This window comes from Vanessa tameamea, chromosome 9 (assembly GCF_037043105.1).
Source record: "Vanessa tameamea isolate UH-Manoa-2023 chromosome 9, ilVanTame1 primary haplotype, whole genome shotgun sequence".
Classification (NCBI taxonomy): domain Eukaryota; kingdom Metazoa; phylum Arthropoda; class Insecta; order Lepidoptera; family Nymphalidae; genus Vanessa; species Vanessa tameamea.
The window spans coordinates 5,698,305-5,721,226 of NC_087317.1; the positions used below are offsets into that span (position 1 = coordinate 5,698,305).

A 22,922-nucleotide genomic window follows, 5' to 3' on the forward strand; every position below is an offset into this window, starting at 1 on the left:
TTTTATACCAAAAAGACGAGGATAAAGGTATATGAAATTTGACACTATTAAAGTTTATGTTGAGATAGAGTGCAAAAAGCTAAAAATTTTATAAAATATGCATTAAAATACATCAAAATAATAAGAAGAACATCACACACACTACTACGATTAACACATACACGCTTATCTACATAATATTTAATATGAAACATTCATAGTTTACGTTCATACTACCAATGACAACACGTCATATCGAAGAAGAAAATCAATGATACTTTTTTAATTTGTTTTTTTTTTTATTATAGTAGTGACAAAGTAACGCCTCATTTTTCCTACGTATCTTTCGAATCAACACATCTAATATTTTATTAGCAATGAATTACGGCCGAATTTCGATCAATGGGCGACCACTTGTATTTATAATTACACAAAGACGACGACGATAAACAACAGTACCAATTGTATTTAATAATACAAATATTATTCGTATTAGAAAGAAAATATATATATCTGCATTTCAATCAAGCTATAATTAATTTATTTTCCGGAAAAAAAAAGAGAAATACGTACTTTATTTAAATTAAAATGTTGATTACATTTAAGGTTCATTACCGGCGATTGTAAACGAAAAAAAAGATAACAGAGTTCCTTAGGAGAGAAAATGAATATATAATTTGATGTTAATTATAAATATTTCAGAAAACGCGACTTCGCTAACGTTTTCATTTATTATTAATTATTTTATATTAAAAATGTAATGTTTGAACATTAATTACTTAATGAGAACATAAGTGAGGAATCTCATAGATCGCAAGCCTAAATGACAATTTTTTTCAAGATATATTTTTTTTATAAGGTTGGTAGTTTGACATATGAGCAATTTAATAAACAATATAATTATAAAAAACGATCTGTATATGTCCAGGCAAAAACATATCGGCTATTAAAATTAAATATATCACTATATTTTTTCAATGTAATCATTGCGTGAAAAATAAGTAACATAAAATGTAGCTAACATAGAATGCTGAATCATAGTTACGTTAAATATATAATAAACCGATTACACCTAAAATATATTAAGTAAGTGTCTAACACATTAGCTTAATTCATATATCCAACCCTGCAAATACTCGTACAAGGGTGTGTCTAATCTCCCAGTGGGCTTACCTTTTTATCGATTACAATTTATTACCGCTGATGTAAGTTTTTCAATTATTAAAAAACTTTGTTAAATTCGGTCGTACGTAAAACGTAAAATTATAGCGTTATTATTAATATGTTACGTACATATATCTAAATATATAAAGTGTTTCTATTGATGATTATGTATTATTTATATTTAATTTCATTATCAAACGAAATTAAGCAATTTTTACGTGTTTTAGACTTGTAATGTAGTGTTGAATAATATTTATTAATTGTTTTATGATGTATATTCAGCAACTTAATGTGGTTATTTATGGGAAATAATCATATTAAGTTGCTCGATATCGTCATCCAGTATAGTTATTTATATATAAATAAACGTAAATAATGGAAGATAGAAGAAAATATACCTTGTCAAAACAAATTAAACTCGATGAAGTATGCCGAGTACTGTCCTTTACCGGTTGAATTACATATTATTCTGAGTAGGTGGTACCTACCCAGGTGGACTTGAATGAGGTATCACCAAATAAATTCGTCTATTCATTGCATAAATCGATTATTATGTTAAAAACGATGTGTGAAAGTGCTGGTTTTAATAGGCTTTCTATACAGTGTGTCTATACAATTTGTACTATTAATTTTTTATTATTTGTTTTTACATGTACATACATAGACTTGCGATGTAATTACATATGAACCCTTTGTTAATAGTACTTAAGATAGGACTCATTGCAGGCCTCTCTGGGTACCATTTACCCACCAGTTATACTATGACCAGAGAGCATTGTATTGCTATATTTTGTTTTGAGTGGTATCTGAGCTAAATTTTTTTTATGGCATAGTTTGGCGGACGTGCATATGGACCACCTGATGGTAAGTGTTCATCACCATCCATAGACCATGGCGCTATAGGAAATATTAACCATTCCTTACATCGCCAATGCGCCACCAACCTTGGGAACTAAGATGTTATGTACTTTGTGCCTGTAGTTACACTGGTTTACTCAACCTTCAAAACAGAACACAACGATACTGAGCACTGTTGTTTGGCGGTAGAATATCTGATTAGTGAGTGGTACCTACCCAGACGGGCTTGTACAAAGTAATTAGCCAATAGTATAAGAAGTTATATATGTGTATATAATACAAAACAAAAACATAATAATACCCATCTATAACTGCTTATACGGTCAATGCGCCGCCATAGAACTGAGGACTAAGATATTACGCTCCTTGTGCCTAATTCGATTGTCTGCGGACGAAGGTCGTCATTTGTTCTCTCCCCTTCACAAAGAATAGTATATCTTTTTTACAGATAAGATAAAATTTATACTTATACTAAAATAACTTGATTGCCTCATTGGTCTAGTGGCTAATAAGGCCTTAGATTCCGAGGTTCTGGGTTCAAGCCCCAGATCGGGCCGGTAAAGCATAGTTGGCTGATATCCCTAAAGAATAACCACCGTGGCCGATACTGGTTCATCACAACCACCAGAAAAAAACGCATTGTGAAGAAGGTTGTATTATATAAGCTACTTGCTTCATAATTATCAAATTTCATGTTCGTGTATTAAATATACTTCATCAAAAATAGTTCTTATTAAAGAAACATTTTATAAGCGTCTCTTATATTTAAAGTGTATTTTATTTTATTTACTATATCGTAAAGTGTTCTTGAAATTTACTTTAAAATAACAAAGATTAATTAAATAAAACAGAATTAAAAAGTATTTACGTTTACATTATTTTGTATTTTCATAAAATAATGTTATCAAAGTTTAAAAAGTGTTATGGATTTTAACTCGTATTTATTTTTTGAGGTATTTTGTTTTATCGTATATAATAATTATTCTAGTAAAATAAATTCAAGTAAAACGGCCCATTATAATCATAGTACTGGTCTAAGGGCTCTTCTCCTCGTATAGAAAAAGTTAATTGCTTATTTGACTTTGGTGCTTCAATGCGGATTTAATCTCATATTAGCTTTTCGACGATTATTTCACTGCCGATGATGAGATGAATTTTACAGATTAAGCATAATAAGAAAACACCGGATTGCTTGGTCGGATTTGAACCCGAAATCTGTAATTAAGATTCGAGTGTGAACTCGGTGGTGAGCCTATAATTTGTCATTCTTACTATAATCAAAAAGATGGAAGAATCAAGCAAATACTACATTTCTATTGTTTTTTATTCCAACACTAAATTTTATATATATGTCGTTATATATATGTTGAAATGTTTCAAACTAATTTAACATCTCAAAATTCACTAAATATTATTAATTTAACAATCAAACGGTTTTCAATTATTAAAAATAATTAAAACAATAATTTCAGGGCACGTGTTTTTCTTAAATACGTGATTTTCCGCCGACATATATATTTTTTTACGTTTGTTGCTATATATACATTTCATAGGACATCCTTCTGCGTAGTCGTTTATTCAAAATCGATTTTTAGCGCGAGTATTCATAAAAATAGTTTCCATAAAATGCTAATTATTACAAAAACAAAACATAGTATTTTATTTATGATTTAATATAATATTTAATAATTCGAATATAATTGTGAATCATATATTTTTTCCGTCGATATGCCGATAATAATATTGTAATAGTTATCAATCGACGTTTGATAATTAGCCTGAAACGGACAAAAGCCAGTACACGCAGACATTAACCCCAACAAAAGCTACACAAATTGTTGCAATTTACTATCCGAGATCATTAATCTGAATTTAAACGTTCGACGTTAGTTAACAAATGCAGCTAAAGTTAAAAGTAAAATCCTGTTACCTATTAATTTTGGTTACTAAAGACGGAAACTAGGAGCTATTAAGATACTGAGAGGGACATACCCCAGGAGAACAATCCTATATAGTCCCGAGATTAACGGTGTTAAGTCAAACAAAAAAAACTGATGCTCTTTACGTAATTGAAAATGCTAAAATGTTATACGTAATAGTAGTTGTAGTATAAAATATTTTGCGCGGGGGAATGTTATCAGCAGCAAAAAGGTGGGATTGTCACCAACGCTGGCTGGTAGCCAACATCGCTTCTTACAATTGTGAGCTTTCGTCGTATTTTTCACTTCGAATTGCTTAAGCAAGTTTCAAGATTACATGAAAAATAGATTTGCCATGACTAATTATAATTTCGTTTTAATTGCTTTTTGTTGCTAATTATGTTTCAGAACAAAATGTAATAGAGTTTCGTATAATGTTTTATGTTTAATTGAAATATATTTTTAATTTTGTTTTGTTGCATAAGTTACATATGTTTAAATTCAATGCGGGTATGTAATTGTATTTAAACAAATAATAATTAATTTTAAGTTGCAGATTTAACATGGATTACCTAGATATACCACAGATATATGTTGATGGTATGTTTCTGTTGCACTATTTTTTTATTATATTAATCGAATATTTTTTATTATATTTTCATAATAATATATTTGGATTGCAATGATAAAAGAATATAAAAATATGTTTACATTAAAAATGCACAAAATATGCAGCGTATGCTTGTAATGATGATATAGATAATCTATTTTAATTATCACGCGATAAATTTGAAAAATTATATATAAAATAACAACTCCTGACTGACTGATTCATCATCGCCGAGCGTAAACTATTAAAGTTAGGGCCTTGAAATTTGGTGAATAGGATCGTTTTATTGAGTAGACACCCACTAAGAAAGGAATTTTGGAAATTCAAACCCTAAGGGAGTGAAATGGGGGTTGAATGTTTGTATGGAAGTCCGTCATTTTTTAACTTAGAAACATGAAACTTCAATTTTTGAGATACTGATTAAAAATGAGTAGATACGTATTTAAGCGGTTCTGGATATTCTAGCCCTAAAGGGTTGAAATAGTGGTTGAAATTTCGTATATAGGTTAGTCTTGAAGCCCGTCATTTTTTATGTTAGGAGATGGGCGCACCAATGTTACTGAGGAATTTAAGAGCTCAAAAATTATGCAATGATACCAGAATAATATTTAATGTTCTCTATCGTAATGTCATAGGTTACAGTTATCACTGGATATACTAAAAGAGAAATAGTGTATATTACACGAATTTGTTTGATACCATCAGAATACCCTTTAATTTCAAGAGAGTACAGTTCACGCTTAAAGTATGCTGCACCATGACAATTAATAAAGTAGATATAAGAGAAGACTGTTTTCGCATAAACAGTTCTAAATAGCCAGTTCGAGAGTGAGCTCTGTAAGCACTCTGGTGTATCTAGTCCACGAAAGTTGAACCACAAATGAGGTCTTACATTAACGTTTAAATTATTCTGTAATATAATCAATTTCCACGAGAGCAAAGCCGCGGGAAACACCTAGTAAGTATATATTATGACTTTTGCAGTTTTTACCGCCGCAACAGTATCGCAGATGATTTTTCACGTACGTTTTTTAATACAAGGTAAGCCTCGACTCGGGGAATGTAACACGCGCTAACGCGTATGAACAATATGCACTCATCCATCGTTCTACTTCTCTGTGGGATGCATATGAAACTGCCCTATATAGCTAAAGTTACCCCTGTGTTGCCAACTGTGAGATTAATTCTTGGTTATTACACAGGTATGCACTTTTATTATTTTATCTTTCGTTATTTTACCTGTCATTTCTCGACGGCGTTCATTTTATGAGCAATTCAAAGGAGTTTTATTGTGATAAAAATAAAAAATGAATTTTAAGATTAATAAATAACAATACAAAATTCTCTGAAGGACGTTCTCGTACCATAACTAATATAGCCTTTCGTTATAAAGTTTTTATTTTAATACTTAACTTTACTTGTACTCAAATTATTTTACAAAAAGGGTATAATATTATCATTTTAATTGGAATAAATTAAAATTGATTGAACGGTTGCTTAAAATAGCAAACATTATTTTTAAAATTAAAGTTAATTTAATTTTATACGAGTATGTATATTATTAATTTTCACGATCTCGCCAATATCACTTATCATGATAGTTTTAATATTACAATATTTTAATAATATTTATAATTAATCGTTTTCTGTTCGATATATTTATATATAAATAAATATTAATTTTATTCAATATTGAAACAAAATAAACGAACCGAATCAAATATTTCCAACTGTTATTTTTATTTGCCGAGCACTTAGTGTTTCATTGAGGGACTTTTATAGAGTGTTGTTTAATTAAATTCGAATAAGAAAAGAATTAATTTCCTCGTGACCGACTTTAATAAATACTCATATAATTCGATAGGCCAGATAAAACATATTTGTTAAAATACAGCAAATGGAAAGGTTTCGTATTTTCCTATTAATATGTTATGTATTAATAGACATTGGGACCGTTTGATGTTTTAATTTAATTTATTCTTTTATTACTTGGTGGTAGGGCTTTGTGCGAGCCCGTCTGGGTAGATACCACCCACTCATCATATATTCTACCGCCGAACAGCAGTACTCGGTATTGTTGTGTTCCGGTTTGAAGGGTGAGTGAGCCAATGTAACTACAGGCACAAGGGACATGACATCTTAGTTCCCAAGGTTGATGGCGCATTAGTGATGTAAGGAATAGTTAATGTTTCTTACAGCGCCATTGTCCATGGGCGGTAGTGACTACTTACCATCAGGTGGCTTATTTGCTCGTCCGCCAACCGACCTCATAAAAAAAAAAAAATTGAGAACGTTAATTGTGCTGCACTATATATACTTATATTAAATTCCGTTCAAACGATCGCCATGGCAACTGAGTATGGAGAATATTTAAGTGTTAATCGTAGAGTCAATGCAATCGTCACTCTTCAAAGACCCATATACTTAGTAACGCAAGCTGGGCATTATCTTTTGATTTATTTAAGTAGACATCTTATTTAGTACAAAAAAACTTAAAGCTAACATTACTTTTATAATTCAAACGATATATTTTTGTAATAACTTTGTTGTACAACAAGTCGATATGGTTCGCGTTATATAAGGATATCAACCGTCGCGTAATAAATGGTATATTAATTATAATTACACGGCGTGTCGTCATAAGTTACAAAATAAGGTCCCTCGACATCAAACCTATTTTAACAAAGGTCATAAGCCTGATGAACCTTCGATTGTATACACTTTACAAGCTCCTAACTTCGCCCGGTAGTGTGTCAAATGTATTAATTTATTTTAGGCCAGTTCCACACAAACGCTTAATCAGAAATAAATATTCTTTGTTACATTAAGTGTTATATTACTCGTAACTGAAACAAATAAATGACACTATTAGTCTAAATAATTATTATATTAGAAGACAGCAATTAAAGTAAGTAGTAAGTCTAGCGACGAGAAGCTAATGTGTGCCGGTGACACTAATGTATTCAACGTTGACTTATTCTTAAACTCCTTCCGACAATATGAGATTTAATGGCAGTCAACGACTTAGTTTAATTCAAATATTAACATTGTATTAGTAGTACTATCGATCTATATAACAGAATTATAATTTTATAGCTAAGGTAGGCGGAAGGGCAAATGCAACACCGGACCGGTAAGTGTCCACTGCCCATATCCATTGGCACGTTATGACATTTTAACAATGACTTACATAACCAATACGCCACCAATCTTATGAACTGGGATTTTATGTCCTTGTGTCATTAGTTACACTGGCTCACTCACCTTTCAAATCGGAACACAAAAATACTAAATATTGCTGTTTGACGGTAGATCACCATGTGTGATGTAAAAGAATTGCGTAATACATATTTTTTCTTTTTGACTTTTTTAGAATCTGAACTATACAATTTATAGGACTTAAATATTGTGCGAAAACGTATTACAATAGACGTATAGACATCCTAGGTACTGTATTAACATATACATAGAACCTAGCTATGGTTATTATGGCCCATTACGACGTGGAACGGGTTAATTGGTACTGTGAAACTCAGAAATTAATGTTATGTAGGTGTCATGTTTGTTGGAAGTTATATGAGTGAATGTCATTTTAACTTTACGAGTTATGTAACTTAGTTAAGTATTAAAAGCTAAGAAACTAATAACAAATGTAATCTAACTTGTTTTATAAGATAAATAGTGAGAGTAATGAAATTAATATTTTAGTTCAATGTTTGAGTTATAAATTATGACGCTCAATATTGGCTTCCTTGTAAGTCGCGCCTCATTGTGTAGTATATAATTTACAGAGAGATTTTAGGTAATAAATTATTTCTCGGAGGAACGTAATTTTGTTAAAATTTATATGAAAGTTGAGATTTATTTTTGTTTCAGTTGCAATTTTAAATATTACAATTATTTTATGTTTTTTTTTTATTTCGTATATTTATATTTACGATATAATATTATGTAGTGAAGCGGCCGTAGCAGAAGGTATCCTCCTTCTGTTACGCCTTTTTCTCAACAGAAAATAGCCTAGAATAAAAAAGAACTAAGGTATATTCTGCACATACAGTTTATATGTATACAACAGTACTCTAGTACGTTTTCAAAGGACACTCACTATTCCCTCTTTCTCATAACCCGATCTGGTTATCAGATTGGTTAGAATTTGGACACAGAACTAACACTGTTATCTTCCATACTTCGCTCTGCTACTGAGATTTTCTGGGCGGAAAATCTTAATAATTTTATTTAGTTCCAACTCGGGTTTTAACATAGAGCGGAATCAGCCTTACAAGCCAGCCTAACACAAACTTTAATATTATAAATCAACTATTGTGGCGATGTTGTCGTCCTGACATACATAGTCGCTCTCTTTATTCCCTCTTTCTTATAAAGCGATGGGACGGCAAATCCGATACAACTGGGAAGAGTCTCAAAGCGCAAGACCAAAGCTTTTACGTGCTTTCCAAAGCTCGGCAGTATAAATTCTTCTAAATTCCAGCCTTCCAGCTGTTAATGAGTTTTTTTTAACGGACAAATCCCATAATTTCTTATCGGACTTAAACCTAGTACGTCGGATCTGCGATCGTATATAAAGCGACCCAAAAAAAATAATTAATCAAGTTAACTATTGTACGGATCAATATGAATCATTTAGAGAAAGAAAAATAAAATCCGACCGAGATGAATTTAAGAATGATTGAATTGATTGAATATATATTTGAAAGAAAAATATGCCAAGTGGGTTGTCGACATATTTTAATATTTACTTCAATAACTTTTATTCATATTCTTTTCCAATGTTAAATATTGATATTTTTGGGTCAAAATTAATAGCGCAAAAGTCTTAAATGAAAAAATATATATTTATTGATGTGTATTTTTCTGTATAAAATTCTAGATTTCTAAAGAAAGTCTTCTAAATCTCTCTAACATATGCTTTTGTTAATGAAACCTTAAAGAAACTTAACCTTAAAGGCCTTCATTTGAGTTGACACTATTTCAAGACTTAGTTTATTTCCAAACATTATTTTAATACTACATACATTTATATAAGTGTTGATATTTAGGGCTATGGTATTCCGTGATACTAAATATGAATCCTTGGTGGGAGGGATTTGTGCAAGTCCGTCTGGGTAGGTACCACCCACTCATTCTACCTCGAAACAGCTGTACTCAGTATTTTTGTGTTCCGGTTTGAGTAAGCAAGTGTAACTACAGGCATAAGGGACGTAACATCTTAGTTCCCACGCGGTGGCGCATTGGCGATGTAAGGAATGGTTAATATTTCTTATAGCGTCATTTTCTATGGGCGGTGGTGACCACTTACCATCAGGTCGCCCATTTGCTCGTCCGCCAACCTATACCATAATAAAACCCCAACATTTGGTACAAAAGTGGCATTTTGGCAAACGATTGGTGAATAGCACGTTGTAACAAATACTTCGTAATTATGTATACGACTAATATAAGAGACTACGAAATATATAAACTAAACTAATTTCGTATTATTTTTCAGATTCTTTCACTAAGTATCGCGTATATGGTCCGCCTTAGAAATAAACGGCCGTCGTTACAGTCGGTCGGTGCACACGAAAATTCTTTCATGTCTATTCAGACGCTGGATTCTAGAGCAGTTTGAACTGTGCAGTGAAAATAATCGCTGTAGTAAAGTACAATTGTCGACTGGCCGGTTGCCAAGCCGTCGCAGCTCAAACATGGTTCCGTATGTTACGGCGCGATAGAATTAACAATTTAGCTTTTCATCGACGGTTCTCATGTCATAGACAGCTAGGCTAAACAAATAAAATATTATATCGACAGGTATTGTTTGTTTTTCAACGTTTTCCGTTTATATAACTTTTTTTTCAAATGTTACAATCTCTTTGTGAATGGTCGAGTGAAGCAATTGTGAAAGGTGATCGAAATTTAAACGTTATTAGTTGTATACACATTTTTTTTTTTATATTAAATATTACGAATAATGAAAAAGGTTATATACATTATATTATCTAGAATTAACAGCAGAGGTTTTGTGCCCATTCAAAACCTAGGCTTTTTTTTTAATAAAAAAAATGAGTATGACTATATTTCGTATCTTGGTTTAACCAAAAATACTGCTGGAATGAATTTGTATTTAGAAAGGGAACCTAAAGATAAAATATTTCACATGATCATTCTTAGTACATTTTTAAATGCGAAACCAAAATCTCTCTTGTTTTATCTGTTTTTTAGTTTAAGCTATGTAGTGGTAGTCAATTATTCGGAACAAATAAACATCAAACATAATTAAATTCTTCAAGTTTTGATAGCGTTTTTTTTTTCATTCCTTATAAAATACAAAGTCTAAGTCAAAATCTTCACTTAATAAAGAAGCGTTACACTAACTTATTGATTGTTAAAAGATACCACCGGTTCGGAAATAAACACCTCGGACCTGAAGAAAACCGGCGAAAGAAAGTCAGCGGGAAATACAAAAATTTTATATAGAAATAAATAGGAACTTTCTCTTGCATGGAAACTACAGTTTCTAATAGAATTTCCTAGAAGGTTTTTGAATTAGAAACATAATATTTTCAATATATATAACAAATATAAACAATAATAATAGAATACTGAACGAATACCGGCATCATTCAAATGGCCTCAATCCTATGATACACTCTCCGACCGCTCTTAAGAGAAATTCCATTCTTAGTTTGTTGTTGACAGTGTAATATGAAATATGTTGTCGAAACTGCATTTGCAACAAGCTTGAAAGTGCTTACCATACGTTTCTAAGTTTGTTCCTGCGCACTCAGAGTCATATTAAACTGATAAACGATGTTAATATAACCTTAGTTCAGAATTTACGTTAAAAGGAGAATTTTTGGAAATATAAAAGTAACACCTTGTATATATACCGTCTCTTCTGGGCCGAGGCCTTCTTTGCTTTTGAGACTTGTAATAATTTAGAGTTTATTCCAACATTGCTGCAATGGGTATTACATAGATATTATTATATGTGATGGAATTTCATTCAAATTTTGTGCCGGATCCTCACAATATACTCCTTTGACGACTAATTGAACACATAAAAATTCACCATGCTTGCCCAGATTAAACTCACAGCTTATCTTTCACGTGCTTTAACCACTGGGCCATTTCGTGCTACAAATGATATTGTAATTTATCGCTTGATTAATATTTTTATAAGAATAAATACTGGCACATATTATAAATGTATTATACTTATTTATTTACACAGATAATCCCAAAGATATAGAAAAAATATAGTGGTTTCATAATAATAGGTAACTTTCCTTTGAGGTACGCTCGATTCACTCTTGACCCTTTTTTCCGCTAGCATTGTTTGAAAATACGTTGCCTACGAAAAGAATAAATGAAAACACGTTTGGCCCACTGCCAGCCATAGCGAAGACAGCGAAATTCATTCAATTCGACCAATTGACGTATTTCCATGAAAATTAATTTAAAGATGTTAACGAACTCACTGGATGTTGTTCCGAGTTCCGGGCTTTGACGGGATTAAAACGGCCCGCCTCTGTAATTACATTTACTGTAACCCTCTTACATAAATATTTAATGTCACTCGGATGTTTACAGTTTGTATTAAAAGTGAATTTTAAATATAAGCCGTGAAATTAGTTGTATGTTCTCATTACATTCTTATACATCAACGTTGGCTTAACCTTAATAATATGAAACTAGAGTAAGCATTCGACTAAGCAAAGTAAAATTTAAAGGTATTTCTTAATGTTAAAATAGTAGAATTCCTTATTGATCTTGTTACTATATTCAAGAAGCGATTCGTTTCGTTGCAAATATTGATAAAAACTAAACTTTTCGCCATCATCACCTTAATGAGAGATTTTATTGAGAAATTCAAGAAAAAAAAAGGTTTTACTTAATCTAGGTTTTACAGATAAAAAATATTGTCACAAATAATACTGGATCATGGAAAATAAAAAGTACTGCTGACGGTTCTTCTCCGGAGAAATCTACATTCCGAACCAGTTCAGGCTATTTAAAGAATATTTAATAGTACATTGAACACCTAATATAAAGTAGGTATCATGCACAAAATCCACATTAACAATAACAATGCCAAAAAAGGCCTTGTATTCTCAAAACATAAAATAAACATTAAGACGATGTATATATTTGAAAAAAGGTCACAACGAAATCGGATTAAGCCTTTTGTATAAAAGAATACGAACGAGCGACTAAAACTTATGTAAAAGTCGTACAACTTAAAATCCAGTGACTATTACAGACGGGAGCATATAAGACCAGTTGAGCAAAGGCAGTGTGATTAGCATTTTTATTACAACTGTAAAGAAGCGTATACATTTTCTGAATATTCATGTGAATTCTTGATTCTATTTCGCAATAAAATTCTCAAACTTTCTTATAGTTAGTGAATTATTGTATGACTTTTCTCAGTTCAACTTATACTTTAAACTTGAGTAACGGTTTTATTTAATCAATCAATTCTTTCGAACTAGTCGATCGGTATAAATTGAGATTTATCCATGTAAAAATGGATGTTTGACTAGAACTTGACATCGTTTGAGCGATCGCCATGAAGTTGGCTCGTGTATGGCTTTTTTAATGGTGACTCTTTTTATAATTTTTACTCTGCAGTAACTCACCACTGCTGCTGCAATACATATACCGTTTAAACCATTGCCATGAAAAATTATATACATAGGTTTGAGCGCAGAGACTATTTTCTATTCTATATCTACACAAATTAATACTATTATAAAAGCGAAAGTAGCTCTATATAGTCTGTTACTCTTTCAAGATCAAACTATTGAACTAAATTTGATGAAATTTCGTTGTGGTTTTAAAAAACACCTGACGTCCGGCTCCCAAAACGCAAATAAATTCGCGGGTAACAACTAGTCAGTTTACATACGGCTTATTTTCTTAACACACGACTAAATTGGACGCCTCATTGCATTCCTTATCTGTCACTTTACACAGATTCATAATATACGAAATAAATAAATCAACAGACAAGAAAACTTGTTCTAGCCTTATCTAGTAGTATATACAAAATATATCAAAATTTAATTATTAAAAAACATTATAAAGAAGGATTTAAATGAATTGATTTTTCTCTGACTTAAACTCTACACGTACGAGGTGACAAGCAAATGAGACATCAAAAGGTCTTGACTCGAAACTGATGATTTAACTCACGTTCTTTATCTCGATCTTCAAAATATGTAAGGATTATTCTATATAACAATGTAACTATTCTTATACTACCAAACGCTTTATACAAATCTATCGCAAATAAAATTGGAATTTCCCCGAGTAAAGCGAAATGAATTCAACTCATTTAATAAAATCAACAAGGAAGTTTCTAGCGAACAGTTGCGCAATTAGTTCTCCGCCCGTTTGGTAATCGAAATGCAAGTTAGTCTTTTCTACGTCTCATTCTTACCCAAAACGAAATACTTAAAATTTTTTACTAATAAATTATATTCACACGTAATATATGAAGTATTGCATTCGAGGATTTATAAGCCTAAGTAAAACATTACTTGGTAAATTGGCTTTGTGCACGCCCGTCTGGGAAGCTAGCATTGTATTATACTAAGTTGTACCATCAAAGGCAATTCTTCGTATTATTGTTTCAGTTTGAAAGGTGACTGAGTCATCAGACTTCATGTTATGAGTCTATCTTATCGCTTTAGGAAATCGAATACGTTTTCCTTCTCGTTTCATTCCATCGCAGCATGTGAACGAAATATAGGAGAAAGTAATAAATCAAATTTAGAATAGATTTTATTTACAATACTAATATAAGTACTGTTCAAGCGTTATCGGATATTTTGGAATATTAATTCTACCAAAAAGTAATGACAAAAATTATACTATTTTCAAAAAGTATGAAAAATGATTTTGTATAAATTACACGCAACGAGTTAATATCTACGCGAGATCCAATTATTCATTCATTCATTCATATAACTGACCCGCTGAATATTCTGATATGCAGTAAAAAGCTTTAATAATTTGATTATTTTTATTACTTTAACAATTTTTCGACGTATCGACAAGAATTAACTAACCAACAAATATTTTAAACGCGGAAATGATTCAATGGAACTTTTAATGTATTTTTTCTAGAAATGTATTCGAGTAAAAACAGAATACATAAAATGAATGAAAAAGCAAGCACTTAATAACATAATTACTATTTCTTGTATTATTAGTAGAATTAAGTAGTACGTAGAAGTACTTAATACAGTGTAAAAATATTGATAATCATTTATAACCACGAAACATAAATTGTAATAATAATTCCAAATTCATTATTTTAAATCCAAATTAAAATTCCATTATTTTAAATACACACGATATTATACCAAACAATGTCTTGCATTTTTGTGCACTGGTGTTAACAACATTTAGGCAGCCAATTGTCATAATAAAAAAAATCATAAAAAAACTATGTTACTACTAGATGCCCCGCGTGGTTTTAACCTTCGTAAGACGTAGCGTGATTTTGTACGATCTATAATCTTGATAAGTAAAAGAGGTATCTAACGCAAATCGATTTTTTTTTAAATCAAATCGCACGCTCTCTTATTTAGCGAATACAAACAAACTCTTCAATCTTGAAATATTAATATGTCGTTATAGTTATTGAATGATTTATTTTATTATTATTATAATTTATGAATCGAATCACATCACAAGAATCTTCACTTTCAGAGAGAATACTACCGACGACAATAAAATAGCTTTTTCATGTCAAATGTACGCCAATAGTTTCACGTTAACTGCCATTTTTAATTTTTAATAAAATAATATCTATACTAACAATTACAGAGACGTATTTAATGTAATGCCAAAATGAAAAAAAAAAAAACTACAAAAACCATATACCTACATAAAAATAATATTAAAAGATTTTAGTATACAATATTATAACCATCTGTGCTTCGTAGTTTCACCAGCTTTAAATTTAGACTGTTGACGTGACAAGCGTGACATGCATTTTCTTGTATTGCTTTAAGCAGATTAAAAAAAAAAGAAGACATTATTTTAACATTGTTCTTTATTGGTAGATGTGACAGATACAAGAATCGTGTAGATGTTGTAAAATCGTATTACAATGTAAAATCCACACAAATAAAATCACGATGGCTGCTCATTACAAAACAAATATTTATGAATATTTTTATAAGGACGTATTATTATATAAATTTGAAGGAGGTTATGAATTCTGAGATTATATTGTTTGTATGTTACGTGATATCTCCTTCAATTATCGTGAACAGATTTTACGATACATAAAAGGTGGTGCCATTAATAACATGAAATCTGTTGAACAATTCCACCCCTAAGCTAGAATATGGATGAAAGGCTGCGAGTTCGGTACTTATATCATTTAAACGGCGCTGCTTTGTTTGAGCAGTGCTTTAAAATATGCGTAAAGCCTTCTCTACTTTGTAATATATAATCTATATTTAACATATAAATAAATTATTAAATAATAAATATTTTTTCCTAAATAAAAAAATACGTACGCGTAACTTTATTTGCAATCAAAGCTTTGAAATCGTTTCTATTGTTTATTTGTTAAAATTTCTCAAAATTCAAGTTTCGCATATTGTTTTATCGGTTAATCGTGATTGATAGAGATTTTTTCGGATTTGTATAGATTTCATAAAAAAGGAATATATTTACGCAACATTCGACATAACAGCGTATTCAATCTAATCTTTCCTGTTTGCGAGGTCACTGACCCGTAGCCTACTGCTACGAATCATTAAGCCGCATTATGTTGAAGCTAACAGAATTATATCTTTCTTGAATTAGTTAAATAAGCCTTTTAGTATTATTAAGGCACAGTTCACTAGTGCTAAACTAATTTCAGTATGACTAAGAAATGTTTTGTATCGTATTTTTTCTATGTCGTCTCGTCAAAGTTATATTGCGTTTATGATACTTCATAAACCACAAATATCAGGAGGGAATCTGTCACACGTGTATCCACCAACCCCCATTGGAGCAGCGTTGTGGAAAAAGCTTCAAACCTTCTTCAATCGTGGGATATTAACTGTTTCTATAATTCAACAAACTACAGACAGTATTTTTAAATTTATAATATGTATAAATTTTTTGAGGAGGAGGAGGTTTTTAACATATAACGATATAAAACGACTATCTAGATAATTTTTAATTAAAAATAAATAAATCCCTAAAATAATTTCTTCATTAAATAACTTCAATTTTATTTTATCTTTATGTTTATATTTATCATTTTAGTGGTATCGCTTGGGGAGTATATACATTTATTTGGAAATCAAAATGTGCGAGTTGATTAATTGGGAGATTGGCAACGTAGGTACAATACCTAAGGGATATAACACTATCACAAATAATATTAACGTTATTTTGGTATGTAATATTATATTACTAATTATATAAATTGAAATGAAACTATTCAAAGCTGTTTTTTTATTTATGTTTTAACAAAAATATTAAATAATGCGAACGATTTAAAATTAATAAAAATTTTGCTTTAATGATTGAAACTGTACTACCGAATGTTATAGATTTTAATGTCTTATCATTTAAATTCCACAAATTCAGTCTAATCTATATGCAGATCAAGCTGCCTAACTATACCTAACAATTTAGTAATGCGAATGGATAACACCAAAACTTCTTAAGCGTCTGAATAGTAATAGTTTTGTAGCGCGGCTTGTGTTTTATATTTAATTAAAAAGACACATTCTACAAACCTATTTATTCATTTTATTATATGTACTTATTTAAAATAACATACTGTCATATGATCATCAATAAATAGAAATGAAAATTTACTAATGTTTTAGAATTACATATTTTCATTACAAAATCAATATTTATACAATATTTAGTTTATCTTTATAATAGTAGAGTACTTTTGTACGAGGTTGTTACCCTTATTACTGCTCGGTAAAAACCTTTTTCTTCGAAAGATTTCATGCTATTGCCTTAGTACAAGGTTTTGGTAGAGTAAAGACAGAAATTAATAAAAAATAGCGCTTATAAATTAGTATACTTGGCTATGCTGAAGTTCATTTTTGCAACGTTAATATATTACCATTACATTTGGGAACACTGCTCTCAGGTATCACTTTAAAATAAAATTCTACTCATATCACGCCTAGACAAGTTTAATATCAAAATGTTTACAAATAATACCTAGGTACTTATCATAATTTAAATAGTGGTCACTACATCTAAAATAAAAGGTAAGACTATAGTACATTACAGTTAGGTGTGTTTATATATGTATATTATTATTATTATGTATATAAGAGTGTTTCATATTTGAAATCAAAATCGAATAGGTATTTGCATTTATAATCGTATTGTTTTTTGTATTTGCATTTATAATTTGTATTAACATAATATTCTATTTTTAAATTAAAATATCGAAAAGCCAAAAGCTTTATGGTAGAAAATAATAAATATTGAATGTTACATAACACACGGATACACCTCGCGATAAAATTTAAAATAAATCCCCATCTGATTTATTAAGGGGCACATTGGAAGTTTTTAAACGAATGCGTTCTATTTTTCAGAATCCTGGCACGAGGACGCGGTACCGTGAATCTTATTTTATGAACGAGTCTATTAAAACTTACATCTGTTTTGGCTCGAATAACATAGTACTACTCTTGACAAAATTCATAGACAAATAAAGCATTCAGTTTCAGCGACGACGGTTTTTAATCTTAGAAATGTGCTTCTATTTTTAGAAAAATATTGCAGCTTTGTTTTTCCTCTGACTCACATTAGCGAGTGCAGTGGACAAACACTTTCGTTTTAATTAAAAATGTCACAATTCATAAATACATGACATTTGATAAAAAGCAACTATATATGTAATGCCTTTGGTTGCATTAAGAACATATCTCATGTCATGTCATTTTAATTCAAAAGTTATTTTTGGACTTTAATTGGTTATTCTCTATTTTAAATTTATCCAATGTCATCAACTGCTAGTAAAATCTTGCTGTTATAAGGATGAAGATTGATTAAATAAAGTTACTCAAATACTGTTATATTTCTATATAGTATCAAGAAATTATTCATATGTTAATGGATTGCACGTTAAAGGTAAACCATGATGAGCGCATGGTGATTTGTACACACAAACATTACGTGTGTAACACACACCCACCCTTCAAACCGGGAAACAGCGATACTAATTATTGCTATTTGGCGGTACAGTAAGGTTGTTTTTTATCACAAATTAACTTTTAATTCGACATAGTTTTTCCTTTCGTTTTTTTTTTTAATACATATTATAGGAGAGTGCAAGAATAATAAGAAATTTGTTATGTAGACACTGAATCTAATTGGTGGAAACGAGTAGTTAACATGGATATAAATAATAACCGTTTCATGTATTTACATGAAACTGAATTTGAATGAAAAAAAAATTTGAATGAATTTTCCAGGCAATCGTTATCGAAAATATTTTCTAAAAATTAAGTGTATATTTACAAATTTATAGCAAGTGTGTATTGTTATGTCTATTTATTTCTAATACATATGTAAATTTATAAATGTATTGGAAATAAATAAACAAAGTACATTACGTAATTACAGGTATGCTTTTTGCTCCTACGTCTATCACGAGTTTTTTTCATTGACATCGGTACATTGAAAAATACTACATCAATGTACATTCGGCTTATATATATCGTAATAACATCGACATATATCCAGCTCTTAAGATTTTAGCTCGTTCTTCTCAGTAGAATCTGAAATCCATAATATCTACAATTAAACATTTTATCAATACATTCTATTAAAATTATAATTAAAAAGTGATTATGAGAGCAAAAGCAAAAGTCACCTGTGAAATTAACGTTACAGTTTACGTCTATATTAAAACTTGCGATTAAATTAAACACAAAAAAAAAATACTATGAGGAACAAAATTATTAATTCTGTTAAAAAACCCCACTTAATCGATAAATTCGAGCTGATTCATGAACAATAGTTGGTTTGTTAGGTTAATATTGGTCACATGTGTTATGCGTGTACTAAATTAGACAACCTTATTGGATCGGGGTACAGAATTACAAATTATAGCTTACTATGAGGAAGGGATTTTCTCGTTCCATTCGACCCTAATCAATTATTACCGTCTCTATTTATAGACGGTCTTATAAATTTCACTAACATATCATGTATACATTTCATAGTCTTAAAATACAGTGACTGCATGTATTTTAAAAAGGATTAGTTTAAAAAGTATCAGTAGACAGAAGAGCAGAAAGTATCATAGACATTAGCGTTGTATTAAATAACAAACATTTCGTTCATTGCCAACGCGCACCCAACCTTGAGAGCTAAGATTTTATAATAATTGTGCGCTTAGTCACACTAGCTCACTCACCCTTCAAACTATAGACAATACTAAGTATTAATGTTTGACGGTAGATTTTTTTAATAAATGACTGGTACCTATCCAGATCGGGCAGCCCTAGTACCAAGTACATTTGTTTCAAACATAATTGATAGGTATCAAATCGTTTTTAATAGGTAAGCAGTGCCAAAAGCACAATATTAAAATATTTATTAGTATTCATGTAATTTAAATAGTATTACAATACAGATCAAAGTTATTAAATATTTCCAAAATCAAAATACACCAACTTTATTCAAGTAGGCTTTTACAAGCATTTTTGAATCGTCATTTAACAAACTATATTAAGTGAAGCTACCACCGGTTCGTAATGTAGATTCTACCGAGAAGAACCGGCAAGAAACGCAGTACTCTTTTTGAACATTTAATAATACAGTCATGTTAGTTAAATACAATTATATATGTATGTAATATATCCTACCTGGAAGTCAACAAGTATTATCCACGCTTTTTTATCGTCTGTATTATCCAATATATAATACCAATTATATAACTCGCAGGTCAAGGCATAGCTTTACTTTCTTTCAATTCCCAATTAAATTATCATTTAAAGGATATTGTTTGATAATGTATATATCTCCGAAATAATGATTTAGATTACTGTAGCCAAGACGAACAAACACGCTAAAGCAAAATTAGCGATTTAGAAACTATTGTGTTAATAGAACGATAGGTATATCTCAAAATATACATTACAAATATTTTTCCTGATATAATTTCAAATACGCGTAACTTTGTGATTTCCGCATAGATAAATATAAATATTTTTATATATAGATAACGAACACGGTTCACACAAATAGCCTTTGTCATTTGATATCATTAAATTAAAACTAAATAGTAAAATATAACCAATACATATAATAAATTACTCTTTCTCTACAGACTCCGACGCCCTTTGTTTTTTTTGAGTTTCCTTTTTGTATTATAAATAAACCTTTTTGGATCCCTTTGTATATACAAAATAAATTTATATAAACATTGTTGTATATTTAAATAAGGGCATGACACTAACTGTGATCTAAGTGATTTGTATGCAATGGTGACTTACGGGGGCTTTTTCTCGCCATTACTATTATCCATTAGATAATTGAAATATATCTCACCCTTCCTCAAAGTCCATCGTAAATAACTTTAATATTTATACACACAACCGCGTCAAATGGTTTAGGTAATAACAACAGTTATTTTGTATTAATATCTTTAGAAATATCAAATCATTAATAATATTTTTCCTGGTGATTAATAAAGATTTCCTTCGAATAGACATTTCGTTTCGGTGTTTTGATGATAGCTTGGAAACCCCTTTTTGCCGCGAGATAAGATTCTTTGTGCTGAACTAATATTACGTAGTGGTACAGAGTGAAGATTTATTTAATGTCTGCCATTTTTGTAGTGCCCGCATAATGCATTTAATAAAAAAAGAAAAAAGATTATAACTACAGTTAAAAAATGCTACTTAAATAATTGCTTATGAACATTTTTATTTTATAACCGTACTTATACTTGTAAAGATATATTTATATATTTTTTTCAATCATGACTAGTTTCTGTAGTTTTTATTCAAGTAGACGTAAAAACAATTCTTAATAACTTAAAACGGTTTTATTAAAGTACTTAAATTTTTACCAGACAGGGACCACTTTGAAGAAAATTTGCTAATTAATAATTCACACGCCAGTTCTTACGAATTCTCTTAAAACACGGCTAAAGTAGAACGTAAAAAATTATATTTCTAAAGGTTTTTACTTTTTTTTATCCTCCTATTTCACAGGTAAAGGCACTTACCGCATAACGCTATGAGCGTTAAAAACTTCATTGTCTTGTTTTTGTGCACTGATCGCTTTACATAATATATATCGTTCAAACTTCACCAGCACTTCTGTCAAAGTTAAAAACTTAGCAGATACAAAAAAAACTCACAATAAAGTCTTTTTCTTATTTTCATTTTTATAATTACTGGCACACAGCATAAAAAAATAAAAAGTCTGAACCATTTAAACACAGATAGAACGCGCTCGATAGTTTAATATTGGAATAAATAAATCCTGTTGACATTCACGCGTTGTTTACAAGTCACCGGACGCGTCCGTATTCCATTATTGAATGGCATGGAGCGAGGCGTTCTACCCACAGTGGGTCCGTTCGCCGAATGTCCTTGGTTTTCCCGCTAGGTTAACGTCATGCGCAGTACGAACTCTCCGAAAGGGTCCTTAAGTGGATTAAGTTTTTAAACTTTGACAATTGATAAAATGAGATCGAGTTTGCAAAGAGGTTGAATCGTTAAGTGAAAAGTTTCAAATAAGCCATTTTTCTTTGATAAAAAAATATCAAAACGGCGATTCCTCTCGTCCGTCTTTCTAGTTATAGATATTACAATACATGTTTCTACGTAGTGTGAATTGAGAACATTAATTAGTTTGCGGAGTAGCGGCTGCATCCGGTGGCTGATAAAGCTACCCAACAAATAGGCATCATGTCGGAAGGGTGGTTGTGACGCGTTCAGTAAATACATTATAAACTAGTGATAAAGTTAAGCCACTGAAAGCCAATTTGCAAACTCCATGCTTGCTTTTATGTTATAACCTTACGACATTTGAACAATATGTAAACTCGGTCGAATAACAGAAACTTTGACATCAAACAAAACTTTATAATTAATAACAATCGAAATTAATTTCAATATATTTTTGTAATAATTTAATATATCATAACATCCCCGTATATATAACTTTATTTAACGTATAAATATTATTTTAAAATTCTCTGCCAATAATACGTATGTATATTATATAACTTTGTACAAATTAAAATAAGATGAAAAGTTCTTTAATTTTATAAATTTCTTGTTCAAAATTTCAAAGAACATCTAACAATATATAATATTACGTTATATATGTATAGATATATAAATAGCATAGATCATAAGATTTATTTTTAA

At 30.3% G+C, this 22,922-nt stretch overlaps 1 protein-coding gene across 1 annotated transcript in view; it reads right to left on the reverse strand.

The window, feature by feature from the left end:
* The window catches only part of LOC113395066 (uncharacterized), a 57,547-nt gene extending 35,408 nt beyond the window's left edge, over positions 1-22,139 (reverse strand). Inside the window, exon 1 of the mRNA XM_026632609.2 lies at positions 21,770-22,139. Within this exon, the coding sequence (XP_026488394.1) occupies positions 21,770-21,800 (31 nt within the window). The 5' untranslated portion in view covers positions 21,801-22,139. The remainder of the gene's footprint in view (positions 1-21,769) is intronic.
* Between the last annotated feature and the right edge of the window lie 783 nt (positions 22,140-22,922).